At 40.2% G+C, this 27288-nt stretch overlaps 1 protein-coding gene across 4 annotated transcripts; it reads left to right on the top strand.

Moving 5' to 3' along the window:
- Positions 1 to 27143, top strand: KLHDC1 (kelch domain containing 1). 4 transcript variants are annotated; one of them, XM_085549715.1, is made up of 15 exons: positions 1 to 171; positions 2524 to 2594; positions 4655 to 4772; positions 5656 to 5774; positions 7683 to 7761; positions 8587 to 8670; positions 10619 to 10702; positions 12724 to 12796; positions 14047 to 14243; positions 16738 to 16796; positions 20947 to 21059; positions 21820 to 21892; positions 24861 to 24945; positions 25493 to 25545; positions 26370 to 27137. In XM_085549715.1, the coding sequence occupies exons 1-15, from the start codon at positions 70 to 72 to the stop codon at positions 26542 to 26544; spliced, it is 1485 nt and encodes a 494-aa protein (XP_085405841.1). In that variant the 5' UTR covers positions 1 to 69; the 3' UTR covers positions 26545 to 27137. The 4 variants fall into 4 exon arrangements, 3 of the variants coding, with proteins under 3 accessions (XP_085405841.1, XP_085405840.1, XP_015721409.1); XM_085549714.1 differs by lacking the exon at positions 12724 to 12796 and having other exon boundaries at positions 14022 to 14243; XM_015865923.3 differs by lacking the exons at positions 12724 to 12796; positions 14047 to 14243 and having other exon boundaries at positions 26370 to 27143.
- The last annotated feature ends 145 nt before the right edge of the window (positions 27144 to 27288 follow it).

Raw genomic sequence — 27288 nt, forward strand, 5'->3', positions numbered from 1 at the left:
GTTGGCGGGGCGCGAGCGCTGAGGCAGCACGCGAGCCGCTTCCTCCTCCTCCTCCTCCTCCTCCCTAAGATGGCGGCAGACTCCGCGGAGCAGTTCTGCGTGGCCGAGGAGCGGAGCGGGCACTGCGCCGTGGTGGACGGCAACTTTCTCTACGTGTGGGGGGGATACGTGGTAAGGCGGGCGGAGGGCGCCGAGGGCGAGCGGAGAACGGGGTGGGGAGGACGGAGAGAAGCGAGCGGGGGACGCGTAACCGCGTGTCGGGGGGGGGCGTCTCCTCACGGGGCCGAGGCGCCATGAGGTGGCGGAGCGGCACCGAGCGGGGCCCAACGGACCGACCCGCCGCCCGCATCGCACCCTCGGCCGGGGCTCTCCCCGTTGCTCTGTTTACCTCAGCGCGGGCGCTGATTGGCCGTTGGGGCAGCACGCGCCGGAGGGGCGGGAGGTTCAAACAGCGGCGCCGCGCGGGGCGGGCGGTGATGGCGGCTGTGATGGGTGTAACAGGGGGGAACCTCAACGTGAGCCAGCAGTGCGCTCTGACAGCACGGAGAGCAAATGGGATCCATCAGGAGAGGGGTGGTCAGCAGGGATAGGGAGGTGATCGTCCCTCTCTACTCGGCTCTTGTGAGGCCCCATCTGTTGTATTATGTCCAGGTGTGGAGCCCTCAGTACAAAAAAGATATGGAGATTTTGGAAAGGGTCCAGAGGAGGGCCACAAAGATGATCAGGGGGCTGGAGCACCTCCCCTATGAGGACAGGCTGAGGGAGTTGGGTTTGTTCAGCCTGGAGAAGAGAAGGTTGCGGGGTGACCTCATTGCAGCCTTTCAGTACCTGAAGGGAACTTACTCCCAGGAGGGAAGTAAACTCTTCGAAAGGGCTGATAATGGCAGGACATGGGGAAATGGTTTTAAGTTAAAAGAGGAAAGATTTAGGTTGGATGTCAAGGGGAAGTTCTTCATTAGGAGAGTGGTTAGGCCCTGGAACAGGCTGCCCAGGGAGGTTGTGGATGCCCCGTCCTTCAAGACCAGGTTGGACGGGGCCCTGGGCAACCTGATCCAGTAAATGTGTATGTTTGGTGGCCCTGCCAGGCAGGGGGGTTGGAACTACATGATCCTTGAGGTCCCTTCCAACCCGGGTCATTCTGTGATTCCATGAGCTGCCATGGGCCTGACTGCACGGCTGGGCTCTCACAGAGCGCCTGTTTGGGACAGCTGCGCGGAGCCTGGCCCTTCCTCAGCGCCGTGATCGGCCGCTCTGTGCTGAACACCTTTCCTCCTTCCTTTTGGGTGTGTCAGGAGTAATTTGCGGATGTAATTCGTGCTCTTGTTGTTGAGTCCCCGCGTTTTTTGCTCGTTAGTAGTTAAGTACAGCGTGCTTTCCTCCTTAGAGAGCAGTTGTGTTGGTTCGCAGCTGAGCTGGTATTAGGCTGTAAACACACCCGCTTTGTGCCTTGGAGGAATCACTGTCAGTTCTGGTATAAGCAGATCTCTGTGGTTCTTAATTCTGGGTATTTTAACCTTATAAATAAAATAAAAACAGGCTATCATATGCAGGTAGTGTGTTTTCTCCATGGTGCCTGCGCCACTGATCCTAAAACATGCAAGTTGAAAGCACTGTGCTCAGTGCTGGCCTTCCTAAAGTAGAGCTGAGCTTGTGGAGTCTGAAAGGTTTCTGTGCTCCTGTGCTCGATTGATTGACTGAGCACTGAAAATACAGAGAAACTGAAGGGCTGTCAGGAAGCTGTGGGTGTCCTGTGAGCTGTCCCTGCAGGGTTTGTTCCTTTTAGGGTCTCAGTAGGTGGTGTTTCTCATGCCTTAAGGCCTGTGAAGATCTCATGGTTTAACTTTGAGGAAGTTAGTTGTCTCTCAGGTATGAACATGTCAGTAAATTGGAATGACCTGTCACAAACAGGAAGGTCTAATATGGTTTTTTTTGGCCTTAAGTTCAGTAATACTCTATAGTAGCAGCACTGAACCCCCTGGAAATACTCTGTGCCTTAGGCTTTAGAAATGCAGGCTGCATCGACCCGACTAGTGCAGCCCTTCACAAATACAGATGACTTTGTTTCTACGTTTTACCTGCTGCTGGTGGCCTGCTGCCCAGTGACTTATTATTCAGAGCTGGTTCTCCAGCAAATACTCGGCCTCTGTTGTACCTAGATTAAATATAGTGTGCTTTTTTTAAAGCTGCAGGCTGTGTGCTATGGCAGAGAAAGGCACCTGGCAAGATAAACTGTACCAAAGGTAATGCTTGCTGGCCTGCTTGACACCTCTCGTATTGAAGAGGTAATAATAAAGGCACGTAATCAATATCAGTAATTAATAACTAAATTGTTAGCATTATTGAGCTGTGTGCTTCAAAAGGTAACGATCAGAGCAAAAAAGTATGAGTGTAAGTCATATCCTTATGACTTACAAAGCATTCCATGTTGCTAAGTAACCTGATTTGGTATTCATTTTAAAATATATGGTGCATAATATGCAAGTGATTAAACATCTGTGGGTTTTTTTTTCCCCCCCATTTTAGTCGATAGAAGAAAATGAAGTGTATTTGCCTAATGATGAGCTCTGGATCTACGAAATGGATAGTGGGTTATGGTAAGTTGAATTATTTATATTTAATTAATATACTACACTGATATTTGCATAGGTTATAGTTAGCTGCCATGCAAAGACTTCCTTCAGTTATGTGAGTTATTGGTCACGTTCCTGGGAGTTCACATTGCAGGTATGTAATGTGAGGGCTGAAGGACAGATGGATGTGCTTCCAAATTAGTCCAGGAAACACATTAATTACTTAGGTATAATTGTAGGGTTTGTTTTGCTTTTTTTATTGAAAGAATGTTTGAAATGGCCACTTAAGTCCCTGTTAGAATAGATATATTTTACTTGTGCCTTGTTTTCCATATATTAGCTCTATTGTTAAAGGCTATTCAACTATTTGGGTTGTCGATCTGTTTACAATTGCATATATTTGTGCTGTTATAACTGCGTTGTGAGTGTATTTGTGAAAGTAATTCTTAACTAACTGATTCTTGCATGTCACCAGCAATTTAATCATTGCATGTTTTATTTACTGTGTTTATGTATTGTATATAGGGAGATATAATAATGCTTCTGTTTCAAGTTTTCCCATGGAATCTGTTGTAATTGTGTTCAGTCTGGCAAGTAGGATTGATTTGGCTTCTAATGTGAGTTCTGCCAGCTGCTTTTATAGTATCCCAACTGTCTGTGTATTTCTTGCATACCCATATGAAAAGCATCAATTTGAAACTGAGGAAGAAGGGGATAAGGACTATCTCAGAGTATCTTATAGTGTGTATGAGCTTCCACACTGTGGTCAAATGGCTGACTTGGAAAGCATCATTCTGGCTACTGTTAACTGCACAACCCTAGGAAAACTTTATTAGCTGTTTGTTGTGTGCTGGTTTTGTTTTTATTTCAGGTTGGTGAAAGGGTTGATTAAAGCACCCCCATGCCCTCTCTTGTTCCTCCCCACCTCGTGTCGCTGCGTCACGTGTGTTGGCACGGCTGTTTGTGTGGTCACGCAGGAAACTGGATCAGGAAAGTGATCCGAGTTATATTTAACTTTTCTTTTTTTTTGCAGAGTTATTTTTAAGATGGATCAGTTCTTGAGCTCATTCACTTATAGCAGCAGCAGTTGTGTGCATACAGCTGAGTGCACAGCAGGGCACAGGAACAAGCAGGAATGAGAGAGCAAGAGCGGAGAAAAGGGGAAGGTGGCTTTGATGGAAAAGCAAAGTTACTTGGGCACAGTGCCCCTAACTGCTGCTATGTAGCACAGCATTCAATAAGGTTACATGTGCATCATTCACATCTGGTGATTAAGGACATGTAAAATTTTTCCTTTTAAAGGAAACTGCTTTCAGTTCTTGTAGGTTGGAATAAGGTCAAGCATCAGAACTCAAAGCTGCGTGAATCCTCTTCTGTGTGGTTACCAGTGGTGGAATCTGAGGGCATCTGGTCTCAGTACAGATGTGTCAAAGATGGGAATGAATGGAATTGTCTGGTCAGTAGACCTAGCAGAGAGGAGAAATACTGGAACCAGATGGGAGACCATGCCTGAGGAGAGACACATAATGGAGATCACTGGTTTGTAGGTGACACTGGCAAGGAGAAGGCAGGGGTCTGCTGGCCATGGCAGAAGAACAGAGCACTCATTGATGAAACTGACACTGTTAAAGCTTTTGTGTTGTGCTAAATACAGTGCAAAATGCAGTTTGGAAAGTGTCTTACTGAGCTATGACCCAGTACCAAAATGAGTGAGAACTGTGGACCTTTATTTCTACTTCTGCCTCAGTTTTCCACTTCTGATACAAACAACAATACCATGTTCTAATTTCAGGAGGTTTTGGAGTTATCACTAACAGTATTTCCAATGTTTTACTATTTTGTTAGCCATGATAACAGCGTTTTAATTTGAGAAGCTTCATAAGTGTATGCAGAATATTCATGTGAAAGCACTCATACCACCAGAGCCTGACTTCCTGTATCAGCTATAGTTTCTACTAGTTATGGCCAGCACGTTGCAACTGTGTTTTTAGCTTTAAGTACCATTAATGCCTTTACTTTGAGTTTGTTAATTTTGACATGTTTGGAAACAGCATTGTAAGACTTAATATACTTTCAAATTGCAGGACAATGCACCTAATGGAAGGAGAGTTACCTACCTCCATGTCAGGAAGCTGTGGAGCGAGCATTAATGGGAAGCTGTACATTTTTGGTGGATTTGATGATAAAGGGTACAGTAATCGGGTATGGTATTCTTTTCTTCATAATGTCTAGTATTTGAATGGATAGGAGTATTGACCTTACTGAAATCAGGAGAAATTTAAGAACTCATTTTTGTAGAAAAACATATACTTTTAAATTGTCAAAAAACCCTTTATGTTTTAATGTTCAACTCCTTTTATTTTTTCTTTGAATTGCTGTTGAATCATAGCTTCAGAATGAGACTCAGACTGTGGAACATTTCACTTCTAAGAATTGCCAGGGCTTTCCTAAGGACTTTAAAAAATATATATAGCGGCAGTTGAAATTGATCTTGTCTATCACTTTGGTGATTACTTCTCTCACAGAACCAAGCAGTAGATAAAATTAAAATACAACTACTGGTTTTCACAGTAACCAAAGGCTGATTCAGCTTTGCTGTCTTTTAGTGCAGAGGCAGTCAGGGTTCAATGCAGACTAGAAAAGAACTGCTGTGAAGCCTGCCATCATCTCTGTTTAGCATCCCTTCTCAAACACTGTTGATTCTGGTGTGGGTGTTCCATTTAGGTTAGGAAGAAATACCCATGGTTGTTAGAACTGAACAGAGGGATGTTGCAGGTTGTTTACAAGGCTTCTGTTGACTGGAAGGAGCAGGATATTACCATACTGATCTGACAGAGAGAAGGCAAGGAAACTGGCCACTCATGTTTTAACTGTGTTTTTATGGTGAATGGGACCCTTGCCACGTATTGCTATCTATTATAAAGTTCTGCCTGTTGTTGTTTTTGTTGTTATTGTTGGTGTTTTGTTATTTTTAGTAAGTAGCATATTCTGGGGGTAGGGACATTGTTCTTTTAGTTACTGCTTTGTGCCAGATTCTTCAACATCATTTATACTGAAAATATTGTGATCTTGTTCTTCCTTTAAGCTGTATTATGTTAATTTGCGGACAAAAAATGGAACCTATAGGTGGAAGAAAATCACCAATTTTAAAGGTCAACCTCCTACACCACGTGACAAGCTTTCCTGCTGGGTGTACAAGGACAGGTAACACATTAACAATATTTATTATGTATTGACTGCAGAGAGGGAGTACTATAACATGAAGAGAACGCAGGCTGGTGATGTGTGATACTCTAAATCTTAGCTTGAGTTGCTGTGGGATTTTGCGTAACTCTCCAAACTTTATACCAGAGTTCTGTCACGTGCGAGCTGAATTAATGGTAAGTATAAACCTACTTTAGGAGAGGGTTAGGAAGTTCAGTGAAGGTTTCTGGGTTGCTTTGAGGCTTTAGGTGAAAACTATTACACTTGTATTACTTCCAGAAGTTAAAAGAAATCAGTACAGAAATGACATTGAATTTCTGTTGCATTATGTAACTATTAATTTATTTCCTTCAATAGGGTATATTTAGTATATTCTGTAGTATTTTTAGTAGCATAAAAGTACTAAGAGTTGCAAGGACATCTCAGTATCTTTGCGTTGTAAGATCTAAGTCAGCCTAGGTGTGTGTTGTATAATTACTGAGCATATCTAGGAAAAAAATGCTTAACTAAAAACATATTTTATATGAAATTTTGTAGTTATTATGGAAGGTTGCTGGATGTTGTGGCATCTCTAGTCACAACTAAGTGACGTGAACTATTTGTTACCAAATTACTGTAAATGAGTAAGCCTGTGGTATGCACTGAACAAATGAGTAAGGCTATGGTATGCACTGAACATTATAAAATGTAAATAATTTATGTTTCTTGATTCTATGTCTGAAGAGGTTCAGAGTAATCTGTATAATGTCTCTCAGTACTATATCTTGTGTTTGTAATTTTAACTTAACTACAAGATAAACAGTTGTATCATAGAATCACGGAATGGTTTGAGTTGGAAGGGACTTTTAAAACCATCCAGTTCCAACCCCCTGCTGTAGGCAGGGACACTTCCCTCTAGTCCAGGTTGCTCACAGCCCCATCCAGCCTGGCCTTGAGTGCTTCCAGGGAGGGGCATCCACAACCTCACTGGGCAACCTGTTCCCCTGTCTCCATGTATCTGAAGAATGTTCATTAGCTATCAGTGCAAGATCATTCAAAATTAAATGATACTCTGAGTAGACAAACTTAACCAGCATACTGAGGTCACCTATTTCAGGTGGCAGAGTGTAACCAGCACTTCTTTAATAAGAGCATCTGGAGACAAGCTGTGCACGTTTGTAGAACTTCCCAAGGTGTGAATTTGCAGATGTTGGTGCACTGCACAATGCTTTCACTGTCAGCTTCTGTAGGAATGTCAGTCTGGAACAACTTCACCGTGCCATCATTTCCTAATCTGCCATCTCCCAAGATAGCAAATATCCTCAGATGTTGAAGTTAAACAAAACTTTAGGAACCATTACCTATGGATGGCTCTTTTTGTGGGTGGAATATTAGGCTTGGAGGTGTATAATGACACTTGCAGTGCAGTATGTTCTGTAGCATTTAATTGGAAGAATCTCTTAAGCTAGAGAAAGACTTTGTGAGCTGAACTTTGAGAACATTAGTTGACAGAAGGGGTATATGGAAGGCTAACAAATATTGCAGAATCATGGGAATTTAAGTGGAAAAGGATAAGAGTTGTAGCAAAAGCATGAAGATGATCTGCCTTGTGTGTAACTTGTCATTTTGACTTGTGTCTGGGAATGTGACTGTGATAAACTTGTGGATGGAGTAATATAGAGGGGGACATGGGTATCTTGAATGTCCCTCCTTGTATAGGTGGATTTTTGTCAGGCTCAGAATCGTAACAGGTTCTACCTTCGTGCTGGGAAGGTTCTCTGTGCAATTAGGTGCCATGTGAAATATTATAATTTGCATTATTTATAATACAGTAGGTAAAGCCAAACTTGAAAATGATCATTACAGCTTATTCATTTGAATGCACTTTTAAAAACAGCTAATGACTTATTTTTTCTGTTGGTGTTTTAGGCTAATATATTTTGGGGGCTATGGCTGCAGGAAGCACAATGAGCTGAGTGATTGCTTTGATGTCCATGATGCATTTTGGGTAAGGGATTTCCTATGACTTAGTGTGGTTTGTCAAAACATGACCTTTTCTGCTGTGCTCACTGGGTGTGAAGGTCTGCTTGATTGTCTTTTATGTGTGGGAATCAGCACAAATGTAAATCTGACTCTTCTATTGAGACTCTCAGTTGTTGCATGTCGGAATGGGGTTGAGTGTTCTGTGTATTTGCAGTACCCACTGCTGGGCTTTGAGTACAATGAAACAGAATGCTGTGGAAGTAAAAACAAATGTATTTTAAATGTGGAACTCCCAGAGTATCTAACACTTTTACATTGAAGTAATAGCAGGGAATATTACAGCCTCACAGATCTAATGGACAAACACCGCTGGTTATTTTTCTTAATTTCTTTACAAAGTAAATGCCATATGCTTTAAGATGACTATAATGAGCTCCTACAGATGGCAGAAGGAAGGAGTCTGGTGAAAGTGTTTATTCAAATGCATTAATGGGTATTCCTGCCAAGGAGTACAGACCCTTACTTCAAATGCTAAATATTGACTTACAAGAAATGTATTATTTTGTGCAATAAGATATATTGTAGGGTTTCCCTTCTACAGTGACTGGAGCTCAAAGCTCATTTTTAAAAGAGCCATCATCCCTAACACTCCTGAATGCTACTGACCTTTCGCTAGACCTGAGTTCCTCTATCACCTTAAAACATTAGCCCATGTTGGTTGCTTTTCTTCCCAATAAAATATTGTAGTTGATATTCTCTGTTGACAGATCACTTCTCGGTCTGTAGCCTTTAATGAGCGCAAAGATTTTAAGATGAAATAACATTTTGAATTTTTTATCTTCTCTTATAGGAAGGACAGATTTTCTGGGGATGGCATAATGATGTTCACGTTTTTGATACAAACACACAGACTTGGTCTCAACCTGCAATTAGAGTGAGTGTTTTTAAGTCTTGCTGTCTGACATAATCGTGTTTTTCCTGCATTTTGAATAGTTACTGAGCTCTAGAAATCGATGTCAGAACAAGTAATTTGGATATGCATAGTGTTGTGCTGGTTTTTAACCCTGAACGGGAGGACACTCAACAGATCTGAAATGTGGAAAACTCAAGGTTTGACACTATGACTTTTTTCCTACAGGATGCTAATGGATGAGTGTTGGTTTTTTTTTTATTCCCTATCATGTTCTGGGACTAAAAACCTAGTAAGGTTCAGGGAGGTATGTGAAATATGTGTAGATTAGACACTATTGAATTTTATATCTAGAATGCAAAGCTTTGTATTCAGGCTTTAAAACAAATGTTGGGAATATGAAATTGCTGTCAGCTCTCCATTGCTGGAAGGGTAAGGCACTGGAAGAATAAGGCACTGGAATACTCCCAGAAACCATTTATTATGTATAGCAAAGAGGTGCTGAGAATCAGCCTGAGCATGGAGGCATTTCAGTGGCCCCTCACACAGCAGACGTGGGTCCTGCAGAGTGCATCTGCTGGCTGTTGGGTGTCTCATAGTTCTTCCAGGGCTGGAAACATTCCTTAGCTGGAGCATGACCATTAACCCATGCAGCACATCACCTAGCAAAGGCATTCTGGGACATAGCAAAGGTCTTTGGGCAGTGTGTGGAGTAAACATATGAATGACTTTAATGGTGCCAAGCTGGTGTTCATGAACACTGATGATCTGTTTTGATAGGAAGCTGTTCGGTTGACTGCAACCATGTATAATTAATCTGCAACATGAATGAACTTTCACAGAGAGTTGACCCTATGTGAATTTAAGGCCTGAGCTGGGGATTTCTTCCTCTCTTCCTCCCCTCTCCTTTTTTGTAAAGCTGATGGGTCAGTCAGTGTGAACGACAGCAACAGTGATCTTGAAATTTAGCCTCTCTTGGTTCAACATTCAGCTCTCACAGACTAAAAAAGGCAAAGAGAGAGACAGAAATTGTTAGATTAGGCCATCAGTCTTTAACTGTGAAGTAAAAATGTTGGTTAATATGAGGGGGTTATATATGCATTATTTGAGTGCTGGGTTTATGTAGTTGCTGTATTCTCTCAAGAGCTAATATTGGAAAATGTTTTAAACAAATACCTCACAGTCATCCAATCGTGTTAGAATAAACAGACCAGATGGCCTCCAGCAAATACTTTAATAGTCTTCCAGCGGAGTGGATATACTCAGTTTCCCAGTAAAATACTGATATTAAATATAAAAGTTTAGAGATTCATAAAATCCTGGTGAGTTTAAAGAAAAGCTCATTAGAGGTATATGGCAACAAGGTCTGAAACTGTTTTATTTTATTTATGGGATGTTCTAAAATTCCTACAAAATTAAATCCAAAAAAAAAAAATGAAATTACTGTTTAAGAATAAAAGCCATCTATTTCCAACTTAGAAGGGGAAGATGTTTTAGCATGTGGCTATTAGGTGTTACACAAACATTTAGAATCTGATCCTAGAGATCACTGGTACCAGTTCCTGATAGTTTGCACTAAGTAAAGCTTCACGGGATATATCAACAGTTACTGTTGTGTTATTTTAATTTTATGCTTAGAAAGTAAAAATAGATTTGAGTAGATTGATCGATTTATTTAGAAAGTAAAGATAATTGAATTTCACTTGAATAAATCATTGATAAATTAGACCAGGAGGGGATACATTAAACATTAGCAACCAAAGGAACTCATTGAAAGCTGCCCCTAGAAGCTGTGTATATTTTCTGATGTCTGTGGAGTCTTGGACACGCCTATAAATTATTTAAAACTGGACTTCTGTGAGCATATTGATGCCTATTGGCCTTATCTTTGCAACCTTTGTTACTGCCTTACCATTAGTCCTTGGCTGACACTTTGACAGTGTTCTGAAATAACATATATTGATCCTTTCAGGGTGGAGATCCACCTCAGCCTCGAGCAGCCCATACTTGTGCTGTACTGGGAAATAAAGGATACATCTTCGGAGGACGAGTGCTGGTTAGTGTATAATTAAATCTTCTTATTATTTTGTAGAGTTTTTTTGTTTGCTTGTTTTGAAGTTTTGTTTTTTAAGCAAATTATTCTTGCAGTAGAAACAAGTTGGAAGCATTACTGGCCTAACAAGTATGTTTAAAAGTGGTGAACCCAGAATGCTTTCTTTCATCTCCCTGTGCCTTACAAAAAGAAGATTCTATCTTTCTATCTACAGTATTGATGCTAAAGTATGAATTGTCCCACAAAGGGGAAACCAGACTGACTGTATGGTAAATGTAAACGCTTATAAATCAACAAAATTCCTGACCTGCATCTGTAGGAGATCTTCTTTGGAAACAGAGAGGAAACAAACCTGATAACAGATCAGATTTTAATAAATGGAAGGATGCTAACATTCTCCGCTTATATATAGTGATGTTTATACATCGCTTAATGAAATGATAGCAAGTGGTGAATACAACTAGGAGTGAGTTTAGCTTGTGCTAGTTTTCTTTCCTAAAGAAAGGGAAACTATGTAAAAACATTCATTTCTTCCTCATTTTTACCTGCTGAGAAATTGAAGTTTATTATAGTGTGTTTGATACAGTATTTTATATTTACAATTGCAACACACGCTCCTGAAAGGTAGGAAATTCCAGATTTCAGCTGGCTTGGTAATTTAAACTATTTTTTGTTTACAAGTGTCTGAAATATGGTTATCCAGAAAAGCAGGATGTGCAAAGCTAATGTCTCCATACGTTCAAGCTGGTCCAGGAAGCTGCAGCATGTTATTTGATAGCACAGGCTGCTGCAGCCAGCAGTCATCTCAGTCCCATTAAGCCTCTCCTTTGCTCTCTGAACTCCAGTTTTGCAGTCTGTCTTTACCTTCAGCATGTTTGGTGTGCTTGATAAAGAATATGGGAAGAGCATTGTAGAGGTTGCTGTCAACAGCTCTTTTCTGTGTATCCAGTAGAGACTCTTGACCACAAGAGTAAGGTTTGTATGTATTTCCTTGATAGCTGATCTAAGACTGTACCACTTAGTGCACTGTCTTAAATCTACTGCCATGTAGGTAATGATCAAGGGCAGCGTAAGTGATGTAAATGATGTACTCTGCATATTTAAAGCAAGGCTGGGTTCTTGCCATATTGTCTTTTTAACTCTTAAATTCCTTACTTTCCTAGTTCTTTTTCCACTTGAAAAAAGAAGTCCCAGGTGTAATGCTATGGTTGGTTATCTGTACTTAACAAACTCAAAGCTACCATTGGAAAGTAGGGAGATACTAAAATCTCTCAACAAGACATTTAATTTTTCTAGCATTGGTTAGAGGAAATTTTCTCCTTACGCTTCTTCTCTGTTGAAGCATTAAGTAAATGTAAGTATTTAAGCCTGAGGCAGCAATCCAATATATAAAATATATACTTTTCTTATGTCTGAAAACAAAGATGGTGGTGGTTCTAACTAATGCAGGCTTCACATAGCATCTGAAAACTTTTTTTTACCAGATTAGTTTTGTTATGGGTTGGAAATGTACCAACTCTTTAGAACTGTTGTAAAAGCATAGGTAAGATAATATTTTTATGTGTCTCTATATCAGCTGGAATTGATAAGAAATGTGAGAAACATCTTGTGAGGCAAGTAAAAAAAACAATCTAATTTAAATTACTGTGCACTCAGTCTTCCATACTTAAAAAAATTGTTACAATTTTAGCTTTTTTTTTTACCTGTTACTGATTCATAGCCTTTAATTGTATTCAGCTAGAAGATGAGACTTTATGCTTTCCACTTCTACTGCTATGAAAAGTAACAGTGAAGGAGCTTTTGCAAGCACTCTGTGTTCTTTTTCTGTAGTTTTACTATTTGAAAGAAAAGGAGTTAAGTAGCTGTTGGTTGGAAATGTCCTATGATGAACATACACCAATTTAATCTTAGAAAGTTTTGATAACCTAAACCTTGCATTCTCAAGGTATTATATTTCTTTCCCTATTCAAGTTCACCTTGTTTTTCAAGCTATAAAAGTCGTGCTGTAATTTTTTTGTTCTTAGGGAAAGCCTACAGTTCAGTTACAAAATGGCTTACTCCTGCTTGCTCAGATGGAAACCAGACACACAGATCAAGGCAGGTAGAAAGCAGCCACAAAAATCAAATATACAGCCACTGAGGGGGAAGTTTTTACCTGAGTACCTTTTCAGGGCAACCAGAGAAGAAAGCAGCCAAGACTGATCATGTTGTTTCTTACCAGTCTGCGTTATGTTGCCTTTGATACAGGCTCACAATCTCTGGATTGTTGCTAAAGCCCCTCCTCTGTCTGGCAGAACTGCAAACAGTAGCTTCCAGAGCTGTAGGTTTGGACAAACATGATTTACAGACATGTAAGGAAATAAATGGATAGTGGGAGAGACCGAGAAAGTATCTGGTCTTCATCAAATACTGCATGTCAGAGTTAGCTGTAGTAGGCTGGGAGCTCTATAAATGAATCCTTGCAAACCACAGCTGAACTGAATCCTGCCTCTCAGTTAGCAAGTCTACAAATGTGAGAGGGAGAGAAACTAAATGTGAGCAACTAAACCTACAGCTCTGGACCTTCTGGTCTACCACTCATTTTTGTATACTGTGGCCTTCAAAGCTTTGCTCCCTCTGGCTTTCTCTTAGTCTCCATGTGGTGCAGGGGTCTTCACACCAGAACAGGATAGCATTGCATGCTGTGTCCAATCTAGCCAGGGTTGCTGCACTGTGCCCGTTGCAATTAAACTGCTCTGTGACTCCAGCTAAGACTTCCACACAGCCTCTGCTACCCACATGTAAAGTTATTAGTAAACTGGGGCTCACCTATGATTTCTCCACTGAGCTGTTGTGTAATTAGATATGCCCTAAGAGGACATGCCCTCTGGCTTCTGTTTAATTCTGTCTGTTTGACTACAGGATTCAGAAATACAAGAAAAGCTCCAGTCTGAAAGGCTTTTTCTCTCGCTCAATTAGCATCTGCTTTCTTAATAACCACTTGCTAAATTTCACTGAAGCCACTTGGGAAGGATATGAGAGCCGAGTAAGATTTTTGGAAAGCTGTATTTAATTTTGTAGGAGAGCAGTAAGTATAATTTCCACCTTAGAGATACCTTATTGTCAGTTCACTTTCTATTCTAGAAATAAATGGAGGAAGCAAACATTCAATGGGGCATGAGGAGTTAATGTAAGTCATGAAGCAGGGAAGGAAAGCTAAAGACGTCAGTAAAGAACTACGTTTCCTAAGAAGAGTAACTCCCCCCCAGAGGATGAAGTCTTGCTTTTGTCCATAAATTAAGGAGCAAATGCGGGGTTGCTCTGCTCCTCCTTCTCCTTCTAGTTCACCATAATACAAATCTTCCCAGGGAAAAGGCTCTACAAGGAACCAGAAAGGGACAGGAAGTGTCATGAGGCTTCTCCTATTCATCCTTCTGGGAGGAAAGGGCACCTTTTTCCAAAGTTGGAGCTAGAGCTGGTAAAAGAAGATGATGATCAAAATCAATTGTACCAGGAATCATTTGAAAACAGGCTCAGAAGTTTTATGTGGACTCTGTTCCTCCAGGTAAGACCCTGAAAAATCAGAAATGGGAGAAAGTGGGAAGGAAGGAAAGTTAGTCCAAAAGATGGTGCAAGTCTCATGTTTAAGTGGAAAGTTTTCATGTAGAGATTGATGAAGTAGTAATGCAGTCTTTTCAGCAGTTCTTCGCACATCTGATGCCTTAATGTATGCATGCTTATATTTCTTTTTAACCTATTTGTCACTGAAGATAAGAAGATACATTGAACTGCAGTCCTTCTTTTACAAAGATTTGAGTTGTAGTAGCTGTTTGATTGTAAATCTGAGACTGGAGAGCGATACTGAGTTCACTGTAGCAGCAGTGATCAATAAATATGTCACCCTTAATGCTTTTCATCACACTAGGAAGCTAGTCCTGAGACAAGGCAGATCTTGGTTAATGTTTACTGGGCTGCATATAAATGAACATGCAATAGATAAGATGTCTGAGTCCTTGTGGCTCAAAGGGAGATTCAAACCCTCTTACAATGCTTAATGTTTTTGAGCCAGTTAAGAATCAATGTAGGATTATGAGCTAAGTGATTAAATATAGTAGCTAGCAGTTAGAAATACAGGAGAAACTGCAGGGAAACTTGGCATACTTGCCTGTGTGATACCTGGCTGTGAGCTTTCCAGTTTCCCTAATAAGGGCTGAGTAGAGACAGTTTATTAAAGCTATGTTGAAAGACTGAATCTCAGATAGAAATGTCCAACTGATGCTGTGTTTTGAATTGAAAATGAAGTTGATGTAATTACTCATTTGTCAATCTGTTGAAACATTAGCATGTAAAGTTGTTATACATTGATTTCCTAGGGACCGAGGAACTGAAAACTACTCCATCTTCTGCCTTTTTAAAGAGAGGAAAGTCAGCTAAGAGGTCTTGAACAGCATCTTCATGAAAGCTTAATTTGCAATATAACAGCACCTTTCTTTCTTCCCTTCCTTTAATCCGTGTCCTCTGTATTGAACTGTGTTATTCCAAGATGATTAAATATTTCCAATTCTGGAGGCCACAATGTTGTTTTTTTCCCACCCTGTCCTCAAGTGTCTAACCGTGTGCAAGTACAGCAGAAGAATCTCAGTAATTACATTTTGCTTTCTGCGTGTATGTGTTCCCCATTTCCTTCAGAGCCACCTGAAGGAGCAGGAAGATGAATAGACTTGTCATGGAAGACAGATCATTCCACTAGCGGTTAGTTGGACCAGATTCCATTGTTATATTCACCTTCTTGTGGGGGTAAAGTTTCTCAGGCAATGCCCAAAAGCACTCGCATTCTGTTTTTCTTAAGCCTGTTGGTTTATCTGAAGACAAAGCACTAGTTCACATCATCTTCCCCTGGACAGAAACAGGCTAGCACGTAAGTGATCAGAGGAGGCCACAGCTATCTTGAAAACCTTGCTCTTCCCTGAAAAATGCTGAGACCTTCCATAGCTTTGATGGACTGCTTTGGAAGTCTCTCAGACTCACTAACTGGCTGAGTTCTCAGTGATAAAACTACTCCTATTCTGACTTAAATGACAAGTCTAGTTTCTGCCTCAAAGGATCTGCAAGCTGGAGAAAAGCTTATTCTAATAGATCTATGGACTGCCTTAGGAGAAAGAAATTGTAAGGTAAGGCAAGCTATATTTCCCTACTTCTCAGATACTGTGTAGTACTACCTAGGGGAATCACAAATGTCAGTTAGGTGTATTGCAAGGCACTGAAAATACTGCTACAATCTCAAGCAAAGAAATATTCTTATGTTCTCTTCCCCGTTCCCCTCCTTTTATGTTTTGAAGGCAATTACTTCATTCTAAAACACAGGCATATATGCAAGCGCATTGATTTCCTGTTCTTCTTACTGATATGTTTTATTATTTCCATGGCAAATGCTAAAGGATCATGGAACCTTATTGGTGACAGTAGTACCTTTGTGAAAGGGCTTGCCATCCAGAAAAGACAAACAAAAACAGGTGTTTTTAACTTACTGTGGGATGCAGTGCACTGAGTACACTCACTACCTATGAGCATGTTATCAGAAAGAAGTGAACAGGCAGCCAGGAGGATGTATAGTTACAAGCAGCATGCAAATAAAAATTGAGAAACTATGAGTAGAGCATTATATCTTAAGCAATTGCCTACTGCAAGTTCTGTGGATAGTTAAATATATTTCCAGGAATCGAGTATCACATAGTTCTTCATTATTAAATGATTGTTTAAGAATAAAAGTGGCTCCATAGTGCCGCTGCATTGTTACCGGGTGTACTCCTGACAGTTGACTTTCAGAGAGTTGCCTGCTGGGTTTGGTTTTGTTTTCTTTTTTGGATGTTATTGTTTGCTTGTTTGTTTTTTAGAATAAATGCTTTTCATCTGCCTCACAGTGCAGAGTTGTTATAAGGCACATGCATTTCTTGAAAATATCTTCTGTCTTAAGATGGTGTCACTGAAATTACTTTGCTCATTGCTTACTTAATGTAATGTAACGGGATATTTCTGTCTTTCTTTTTAATTTGTTACAGCAAACAAGAATGAATGATTTGCACTGCCTGAATTTGGACACTTGGACCTGGTCTGGAAGGTAAGTTTTTCTCCCTAATGACTGAAGTTGAATGCAGCAAATTGAAACACAGTTAAACAGTTCCAGTGTTAATTTTGTAGTTCTTCCAAGAGTTGAATGGGAGTTTGGGGACAATTACAGCAGCTGTTATATTGTGATTTCCATTTAATTTAATTTGATAGGGGTTACTACACTTGCTCTGTTCTGCACCAAATCAGCACAGCATGTAGTGATTTAACATCCTAATTTCCAAGAAGGGTACATTTATCCGTATGGAATTTTAGTTTTGATGTCTTTCTGAACACTGTTCTTTCCTATACCTGTATTTTGTTCTCTGCTGTCCAGATTGAGGAAAGATTTTTTTTTTCCCATTTCAAGCATCTAAAACTTTTATTAATTAGGCAAAATAAATGACATCTATATTGCAGTGTTAAACTAAATGAGGTATTAGTGTGCATTTTTAAATGCTGTACTATACCTTCCATACTACATGTATAGAGTCAGTGGTATATGGTTAGCTGATAGACAAGCCAGGAGACCAAGAGATGATAACCACCCTTCTGTTCCTACTTGCAAGGTAACCTAACAGTATTCTCTAAACAAGACCATAAACTTCAGCTTTACAACTTTATGTTCATACTGATGCTGCTCCAGAGCTTTATGTGCCTCATGCGCTTACGATGGGCATCTCTGTGACTTGCTTATCTAATCAAGCATGTTCCTCTGCCCTCTGAAACAAGAGCTAAACCAGGATGTAGACGCAGTCCTCCATCTGTTCCTTCTTACTGCTGGTGGATAGCATGACAAGGAAGTCTCACAGTAACCTTGCAGAAAAGCACCTCTTTGGAGTCTTCTTTAATCAGCACTTAAGATTAACTGAAGGTTTAATTGATCATCTTTGTTGGTTGTTTTAAATCAAAGAATATTTTGTTTAGACAACACTGCTGTCACTCTTACAGTGTGAACTTGGCGTCCAGGTGGATTGATTATTCCAGTTATTGGATGTAATTGCTTACTTTTTCTTTACTGTTGCACAAGCACTTGCTGTGTGACTGACTTTTTCATTGCTTTAAAAAGGGAAAGCTGTGACAGTTGAATGACAAGTCAGTAATAGGAACGTCAAGCCCTGAAGGAAGGGTGTCATAGTTGTAGTGCTAAGTCCAAGTTGGCCATATTGAAGTTCCTATCCATTTTATTGGCATGTGAAACCCAATTTCCAAGTTTTAAAGACTTTCCTGTTTTTGGCCTCAGTACAGCAGAATGATTTTACATACATGTACATATTCTAAGACTGATTATGGTCATGCTAAGTGTAACCGTTGCTTTAAAATTCAAGTTGTTCCACTGCCCAATTATGTCTACATTGTGATCCAAAAGTAGCTCAGAGGGCTGACCTGTGTTTTAGTGTAGTCCCTGAAGATTTCAAATTTAGGACACTGCTGCAGAGAGGCTTTGTAGGGTATCTGCACCATGTGTGTTTATTCATACCTAAAAGGGTATGAATAAACCAGAAGGGTATGAATAAACATTCATTCAGGCAGCTTCTGCTCTTTCTTTGGTGTCTGATCTTACAGGAGCCTGAAAAGTATAATTCAGATCATCATAAATGGGAGAATTCAGATTAGCCACAATCATCTGCAAATCAGAAGAAAAAGGATGCTTGCCTCATGCAAGGCATTCTTCTCTCCAAATAATTACAGCTACAAATATATTATCTATTATGGTATGATCATCTCATATTACCAGTCTACCTGTCAGTGTGTACAATAGCTCTAAAATAGATTTAATCTCCTAATTATGAAAGGAGCAAAAATTCAGCATGTCTTTCGGGAGCTGTCAAAATAGTATTCACATTTTAACTCCATTCCACGGGCTGTCTATGCTCAGATTACTTGGAAAATGATTTCTGGATAAATACACCCATTCATGGAGCCACTGATGGTAGATATGTTAGAAATGGGGCATTTGTAGGGAATGTCTCCAGTCTAAAGAAGGTGGTCCCTGAAGTTCCACCATTCTGCACAGTGCAGAACAAGACAGAGTAGATAAACAGGGTGGATTTTTTTTCTCTTCTGTTTTTTCACCACTGACGTTACGTATTAGGAGTGAGAAATAAACCAAACCACCCCATATCATCCCAGCACCAGCAGTTATGAATAGTTCAAATTGGGCAATCTGTTTCCAGCTAAAACCTGTCTCAAAAGCTCAATCGGGTAATTCCTTCAGGCTTTCTTGCCATCAGCATGAATATTTTCTGCTCTAGTTGTTTCTTGCAACTACCCTTTCCTTTCTTATGCTATCACTTCATATTCCTCTGCTCTAATGGCAAATGAAAAATTGGGCAAGCTGCAACCTTTCTGATCATGATAAGAGAGTTACCTAAGACATTGTACAGCCGCAGGGAGGTTGCTTTTTGACTGCCCACATGAACTATTGCCAAATGAGAGTCAAGCATTTAATAGAGATTAAAAAGTTTGGTTGTTTGAGTGCTGCAGATGTTTGGATTTCTGCTATAAAGTATGGATCACCCAGTGAGGTGTTGGTTTGAACAGTCCAACGTTCACTTGTTTAGTATCCTCTCTGAAAAATCCCAAATATAATGATGATTTTATTTAAAGCCCTGTGGCCTGTCATTAACTGATATGCTGTTGTGATCCATCATGCACTTCTTTCACCATCCAGTCATACCAGGCTTTCTTTCTTACTTAAGTCTGTACAGGTTTCTTAAGGAACTGCATCATATTAATTTAATTTTATATGTCCAGTGTTGAATCTGTCAGGCAAGGGTGCAGCAGGGAAAGACCTCTACTGCTACTCAGAACTTACTTCATCTCCTCTGAGCTCCACCACCCTCCTACTCAAAATGTCCAATACTATGAGATTTCTATTACCACGATATATATATATATATATATATTTTGTATCAGTAGCATGGAAGGTTCAAATGCTGCCACTCATCATCATCATCAGTATCTGGTACATACTTTTCTAAACATAAAGCTTGTTTTATCTCAGCACAGTCTGCCTCATTTGCAGATTTTAGAAGTATCTTATATGAAAGTTACATGAAGCAGGCACTTACATAAACATTGTCAACTTGGCTCCAACTTCAATGCCAAACTTAGCAGGATGGTTCTGCAATCACTATTTAATTAGCTGTGATTCTTCAGACTTCCAGATGGAGAGCTGCTCAGCAGTCAGCAGTAGTGAGATTCCTGTAGCTGCAGATGCCTGCATTACTCACCCTAGGCTTCCTCTGTGCTCAGTTAGAGAGACAGGCACTTCTTTGGCATGAGACAACTGCTGCCAAGGTGACATCTGAAAAATGTCACAAATTGTGCTCTTCAAGGAACTGTTTCTCTTCACTAGTTATAAAGGAAATACAGATTATTGTCTCTGTTTGCTGTATTCCCAATATAGATTGAGCCCACATCTGGGTAAATTACATTAACCCCTCCTCAGCAAAGCAGGAAAAAGGAAAGGTAACCGGTTCTTGGAAATATAATCTGTGTGGGCTGTTGCAAAATTCCCTCTTTTGCACTACGGACAGTCCAACAAGAGTCTGACCCTGCCACAGAGCTGACTGCTGTTTGTAGCTGCTCTTTTCATTATCTTTCCAAAATCAGGACAGAGAGAGTATGTGGTAGCCTAGACTGTGTGTCTGAGTTTAGGTACAGTTACAATAGAAGTTCCCTTTTGCTTAGAATGAGATATTAGGTAGTCTGATGCCCCCTGGAGGTCCGTATCTTTTTCTGCTGACTGTTGGAATCCACCTGAGGCAATTGTACACCTAAGTGCCTGGACTAAGATGATGTGAATTCAGGCCACCCACTATAGGAAATCCCGAATGTTCAGCTTCTATATCCAGATTCTCATCTCAAGGATATGTAACTGTGCAGCTGAAATGAAATGTGTACATAAAATCTGGAAGAATGTTATTTTTGTCATGTGACCAGAATCTTAGAATAATAAACCTGCTTTGGTTTTGTACTTAAAACTTGTACTTTTTAGTCATTATTGCTCTTCTTGAGGGTCAACTCAGATTGCTGAATTGCAGCTTTATCACTTTTATGCTTGTCCTAGGACAGGCTGAATTAACAATTAAATTTCCTGTCAGGTTCGTATTCAGCATTCTTTGAAAAATTGCTTTTTGTCTATTTGTTTCGTCAAGAATCAGTATCAGTGGAGAGAAACCAAAGGATCGATCATGGCACACCCTTACTCCAATAGGAGATGACAGACTCTTTCTTTTTGGTGGACTGAGTTCGGATAATGTTCCTTTAAGTAAGTAATTTAAAGATTATAGTTTGATTGTATCCTTCAGTACTAACTAAATAGACTGTGATATTTGTTGTCTTTCCCAAACTAGAGTCTTTTCACAGAGTTCTTATGACACTTAAGCATTTCTCTTGCCATCTTGCTTTTTAAAGAAATGTAGGTGCGTGTTGTGCAGTACAGTGATAACATGATAATAAATCTTTCACTGAACTGTCCATGATCTAAAAACCCAAAGTTTCATGCATTCTGGTATGAGCAGGGGGTGACTTTTGATCTGAACATGAATTGCAGTAAGAAGATGTGTTACATCTATGTGTTATTTGTACATTTTGGGATGAATCACTGCCACAAAGGATGAAATAGGAAGGAAGGTGGTCTCCATCTTCTGAGTTCCCTTTCTAGAAACAGCAGCTTTTGTAGAAAAGGCAAATCTTCTCATAGCAGAATATGAAAATAGCTTTGAGTGTCACAGATATATTCCATTGGGAGGGGATGCTTTCCAAAAAGGTGCTGACCTGCTTTCATAGGAATGTCTGCCTGCTTTTTCAATATATCAGAAAGAAAAGAAAAAAACAGTTTATTTGAATTTCAGATTTCAATGCAGCATGCTTTTAGTAAGTGAATGGTTAGGTTAAATTACTGAGATTGAAACGGTTGATGTGGTAATGATGCCTTTGTTATCTTAATGTACCATCCTCCTGGAACACAGATTTTGTATAAATGAAAGGGGAGGTAATAAACTACTAATATATGTTCTTATTTACAGGTGATGGCTGGATTCATAGCATTACAACAAATGGATGGAAACAGCTTACTCATCTGCCTAAGAGTAGGCCCAGGTACACAGAAATAAATAACGTTTGCTGAAATGTAGATGTTTCAAATTAAGGAGTTCTGAATTACCAGACAGTGTTTTTAAACTACGTTATATGAGAATATTTTACAAGTATTTTACAAAAATGAAAGCAGTGTGATTGAATAGCTTGCACTATTTCCTTACGCTCCTTCAACCAGATAAGGCATTACTTTGTGCTTGTTACAGTTGAATTATGCTTATTCTTATTAAAATGTGTTTAGGCAAATTAATGTTTTTATACAAGAAAATATATATTGTTTAACTTCTGAGTAATTTCATAACCGAGGGGAATTACACAAGCTAGTTAATGACGACACATTTTGCAATTAAAATGCTGTCAGACCTTTTGGATTCCAAAACAATTATAAATAGCTTTTGTTTTGTTTTGTTTTGTTTTCTCTGAGCAGAAGCAACTAATCATGATCACAGTTTTGCAAAGCTGACTTTAGTACTAAACAACGAGACCTGGATCTAAGCAGCATGATCAGGGCCTGTAGAGTTGTTTTTTAAGTTTGGAGAATGTAACAATCAAAAAACCCTGCTTCTAGGATGTGTGTGGCTGTAGTGTCTGTTCCAGACTGTTCCTCTTTCCTCTCACGTTTAAGATTGCAGAAAAAGATCATTTCTGACTGTTTTATCCTGTTCTAGGTCACTTTAAAATATAACACTGTTAGACCAAGTTTTCTGCTTTCTTATATTTAAAACTATTTCAAGCCTAAATTAACTCATACCTTAGGTTTGTGGAATATTTTCTGCCCTTCTTACAGCTAATGAACTGCTGTGTGAAAACTGATGACTGCCTCAAATAACTAAGCACGTCATTAGCTGTCAGGGCTAATTAGTCCTCCTGTTCAATTCTTTACATGGATGAGCTTCTCTGCTGCCTTCAGATTTTGGTGTACAGTTTGGTAGGCTGAGGACAGTTGCCCTTCACTGATCTAAATCTTTAATGCAGTAAATGACACTCCACCACTATTTATAAAGAAAGATATTTCAGTAACATTTTTCAAAAAGTCTTGGAAACAGATAAAAGGAGCCACACCAAAAACCTGTCTCTACATTGAGTTAGTCTGAATGAGTTACTCACATGCCTTTAACAGTAGGACTTAAAATGTTCTGGCGTTAATACTTAAATATGTACTTAGGTGATATATTTTTCTCATAGTGCACTGTGTACCTCACATAATTAGTATATTTTCCTGGTGCTTCTGCAAAATTGCTTCTCGTTAAATCCTTTGAAGAACAGTTCCTTTAGTTCCATTCAACCTCCTTTTTCCAATAAATTGTCTCCTGTTTCTATATTGGTAGAAAAGAATATATTTTTTTCTGTCCGTAAATTGTGCTTTGAGAAATGTTTTGCATGCCAACTTAATTAACAAATTGTATGTTTAATTTACAAATTCCTAGTATGTTTTCATTACCATGTAATTGTTACTCTAGATAGAAGAGTTATGTAAAAGGTTTCATGAATTCAGTGTAATTTAAATAACATGCTTTATTAGAATGTATAGGTGCTAAGTTAGAGCAGCTGTGAGAGGACATAAACTCTGTCAGTCTGTAGAAAAATGCGTCAGGTTGCAAGATAGGATGGCAACAAGGTGAAGGCAGGAAAGGCTTCCCAGTGTTCTTCGGTGATGGAGTCCAGGCCAGAGTTTCCCTAAGGCAGATAAGGCAGAGACAGATCTGTGCACAGGTATGAGGAAGAGAAAAGGTGGGACACAGTTTAGCCTGAGGAGAACGGTGAATAATTATTGAAATGAATGGCGTAAGAAAGTGCGAATGTTGACTTTTGCACAGAAGTTGTAGCTGTATGTGTTACTTTGGTTAAGTAAATGTAAGGGGCCAGAGCTCTGGGGTGATAATAATCCTGTGACAGTTACTTCAGTGGTGATACACCCGGTGAAAAGTAATAGATTTTAATCTGCTAGCAATAAAAAGTGAATCTGGCAAGGTGTAGCTACTGAAGTAGCAGAGTCATTGTTAAAGTAAGATTATGTAACTCAACTTTTTTTGTTTTGTTTTTGCTGTTATTTTTTATACTATCTGCTTTTATATGTACAATACAAATTATTTGTGGATATGGTATAAGTAATGGATGCACAGAAAATGACCCCCATGAGATTTGGGGTAAGCATGAAATTGATACGAGATAATCTGTGCTGTGAAGCTCTCATCCTAAGTCAGATATTGACAAAAATATATTGGTCTGTGTGAAGTATAATCATTCACCCGAATTCTCATGAGAAGGATAGTCACATTGCTCTCTCCTTTTATGCTGTTAAGTAACTGAATAATAATGTAATATTCTAAGGGGTGGGTTAAAAGATTTGAAAACCTTTTAATAATGTCTTTGTCTTGGTTTTCTAAAAAGTGGAGGTGATGTTACAGTACTCTGCGTGTACATCTGCCTCTTTCCCATATATGTTTGGAATCACTTGACCCATCTGAGTAGTATTTGACAAAGCAGAAACCTCAGAGGTACTTCCCAGAGTATCGCTCTGTGCAAATAAATGGTCAAACAGAAAAGAATGACTCCTAATGGGCATCGCTCATGGGCTGAGGGCTCACTAGTAAAGAAAGTCTTAAGACACAAATGATGAAGTTGCTTTATAGTTTCTCCAGCTCACGGTGCAAGTTGTAAAATTAATTGTATCAAATTTTATAATTCTTCTTGATAAGTGGTGTGAGAAGAATGAGAGTTCAAGGCTCTCTGTGAACAAGTAGTGCAATCACAGGACTGAGCAAAGGTGACCTTTCCATTTTAATTAAAAGGAACATAGATCCTCTTAATGGAAGAGCTGTGAAAAGAAACTGGAATATGAGGAATGTAGGAAAGTATGAGAGGTAGTTAATATGCATAAAAATATTTAATTGTTAGAGTTGTTTTGCTGATAACACACAGCTGCTTCTTGTTATTTGGTCACTAATCCTGTCCACAATGTTATTTCTAGACTGTGGCATACAGCCTGCCTTGGAAAAGAAGGAGAGGTGATGGTGTTTGGTGGAAGCAAAGATGACTTGCACTTCATGGACACGGTCAGTAAACTGAATACCAAAATCCCAGCACTATAATTAATATAATTGAAATAAACCAGAATTAATACAGTTGCTGCTAGAGAATGACAGAATCATAGAATTGCTCAGGTTGGAAAAGACCTAAAGATCAAGTCTAACCTCATCCTAACCATGAAACCCACACTAACAGCCCTCTGCTCAATCATGACCCTGAGCACCACCTCCAAATGGTTTTTAAGCACATCCAGGGATGGTGACTCAACCACCTCCCTGAGCAGCCCATCCCAGTGCTTAACAGCCCTTTCTGTAAAGAAGTTTGTCCTGATATAAGAATATGAGAGGATGTGACTTTAGCTGTTCCTGGAAGGTAATTTGGAAAGGGTTTTTCTTGCCTTTGTTAGGCTCATTACAAAGTCTACTATTCAAGATTCTTTCTAAGTAACTATTTAAATATCTGCAATTTAAAACTTTGGATGTGATAATAGGTGTTACACTGACATTGTAAATAGCAGTATTTCTGAGAAAAGCTGTTTGTCATTTACATGCTTGTTTTCTTTCTCCCCATCAGGGTCACTGCAGTGACTTGTTGATATTTCAGACACAACCTTACTCACTTCTCAGGTGAGCTGGGGCTGTGGGCACTGCTACATCGCTCTGCTGCTGCTTTTACACAAAGGTTTTAATGTAATCCTGTGTAGGCAGGTAAACTGTAAAATGGCTCTCAGTAGATCTTTGGAATATGCAGTGTATGATAATGCATTGCAGCTTAAACACCAATGGTGCCTAATGCTCTGTCCCCTGCATGTGTTGGCACAATGAGTGTACTGAATTGCAAGGTGAATTGCAAGAACTCAATGCCACCTTTTTGACTTTGGGTTATAGGCAACCTAAATCCTAGAATCACAGAATGGCCTGGGTTGCAAAGGCCCACAGTGCTCATCCAGTCCCAACCCCCTGCTGTGTGCAGGGTCACCAACCAGCAGCCCAGGCTGCCCAGAGCCACATCCAGCCTGGCCTTGAATGCCTGCAGGGATGGGGCATCCACAGCCTCCTTGGGCAACCTGTTCCAGTGCGTCACCAGCCTCTGAGGGGAAAAACTTCCTTCTAAGATCCAACCTGAACCTCCCCTGTCTCAGTTTAACACCATTCCCCCTTGTCCTATCACTGCCCACCCTCACAAACAGCCATTCCCCCTCCTGTTTATATGCTCCTTCAAGTACTGCAAGGCCACAATGAGGTCTCCCTGCAGCCTTCTCTTCTCCAAGCTATACAAGCCCAGTTCCCTCAACCATTGCTCACAGTAGAGCTGCTCCAGCTCTCTGAGCATCTTAGTGGCCTTTTTCTGGTCTTGCTCCACACCTTTCTTGTGCTGGGGACCCCAGGACCTTATTATTATTATTTTAAACTTCCTTATGTTTATGGTTTTTTTCCTATCTCCTCTTCAGGTTGTGCCTCGACTGCATTGGTAAGAACGCAGCCCTGCTGAACAATCAGATCCCTTGTTTGCCATCCAAACTGCTGCAGCAGGTGCTGAAGAAAATAACCTTCTGGGCTGCAGTGAACCACCGGCAGGAGAAGAAGGCGGAGACGGAGCGGCAGTGCCAGCTGAGCACCACATGAGCAGCACACAAAGGCTGCTGAACACTTGGGTTTCTTCACAGCGTACAGCAACCTCTTTGTTAGTGAACTTTCCTAACGCTGCACAATGTTCAGCTGAGTTTCTAAATGAAGTTTGAGAACGAGGAAATCCTTTTCATGGGAAACACTTTGTTTTCTGCGCCATAGGAAGCGGAGGACGTTTAATTTGTACGTATTGTTACCTTGTTGTGCTCTGAACGAGGCAGCCCGCCCAGCCTGTTCTTTGGGAAGGTGACGCTCCATCACGTGGCTTTGACCAATGTTGGTTGGTTGAGATGAAGAACCTTGAACCTTCGTGCAGCCTTATGGCCTTCAGAACAGTGCAGCGCTGCCCTTGGGAAGCCACGGTGTCACTGTAAGGCCAGCACAGCACACAGGGATGGAGCACGGCCTGAAGGGAACCAAGTCCTTTGGGAAACGGGCTGTACGTTGTATCTGGGACTGTAACGTTTCTATTTAATTGTCGTTGGAAATAACGTTTATTTATTGAAGAAGAGCGGCTGTAGCGCTCGCTGTTTTTCTGTTCCGGACCCCAGTTCCCAGGAGCGCAGTCATTAAAGTTTTGTAGAGTTGAACAGCGACCCCCTGCCCTGCTCTGTGCTTCGTGATGGTGTTATAACCCCAAACCACCCCCTGCCCTGCTCTGTGCTTCGTGATGGTGTTATAACCCCAAACCCACTCCCCGCCCCCATCCTTCAGCACGTGGCGCGGCCCCTCCCCCGCCGG

The sequence above is a fragment of the Coturnix japonica genome, chromosome 5, assembly GCF_054131305.1.
Source record: "Coturnix japonica strain WE chromosome 5, WE-NBRP24, whole genome shotgun sequence".
In the NCBI taxonomy this organism is placed as follows: Eukaryota; Metazoa; Chordata; class Aves; order Galliformes; family Phasianidae; genus Coturnix; species Coturnix japonica.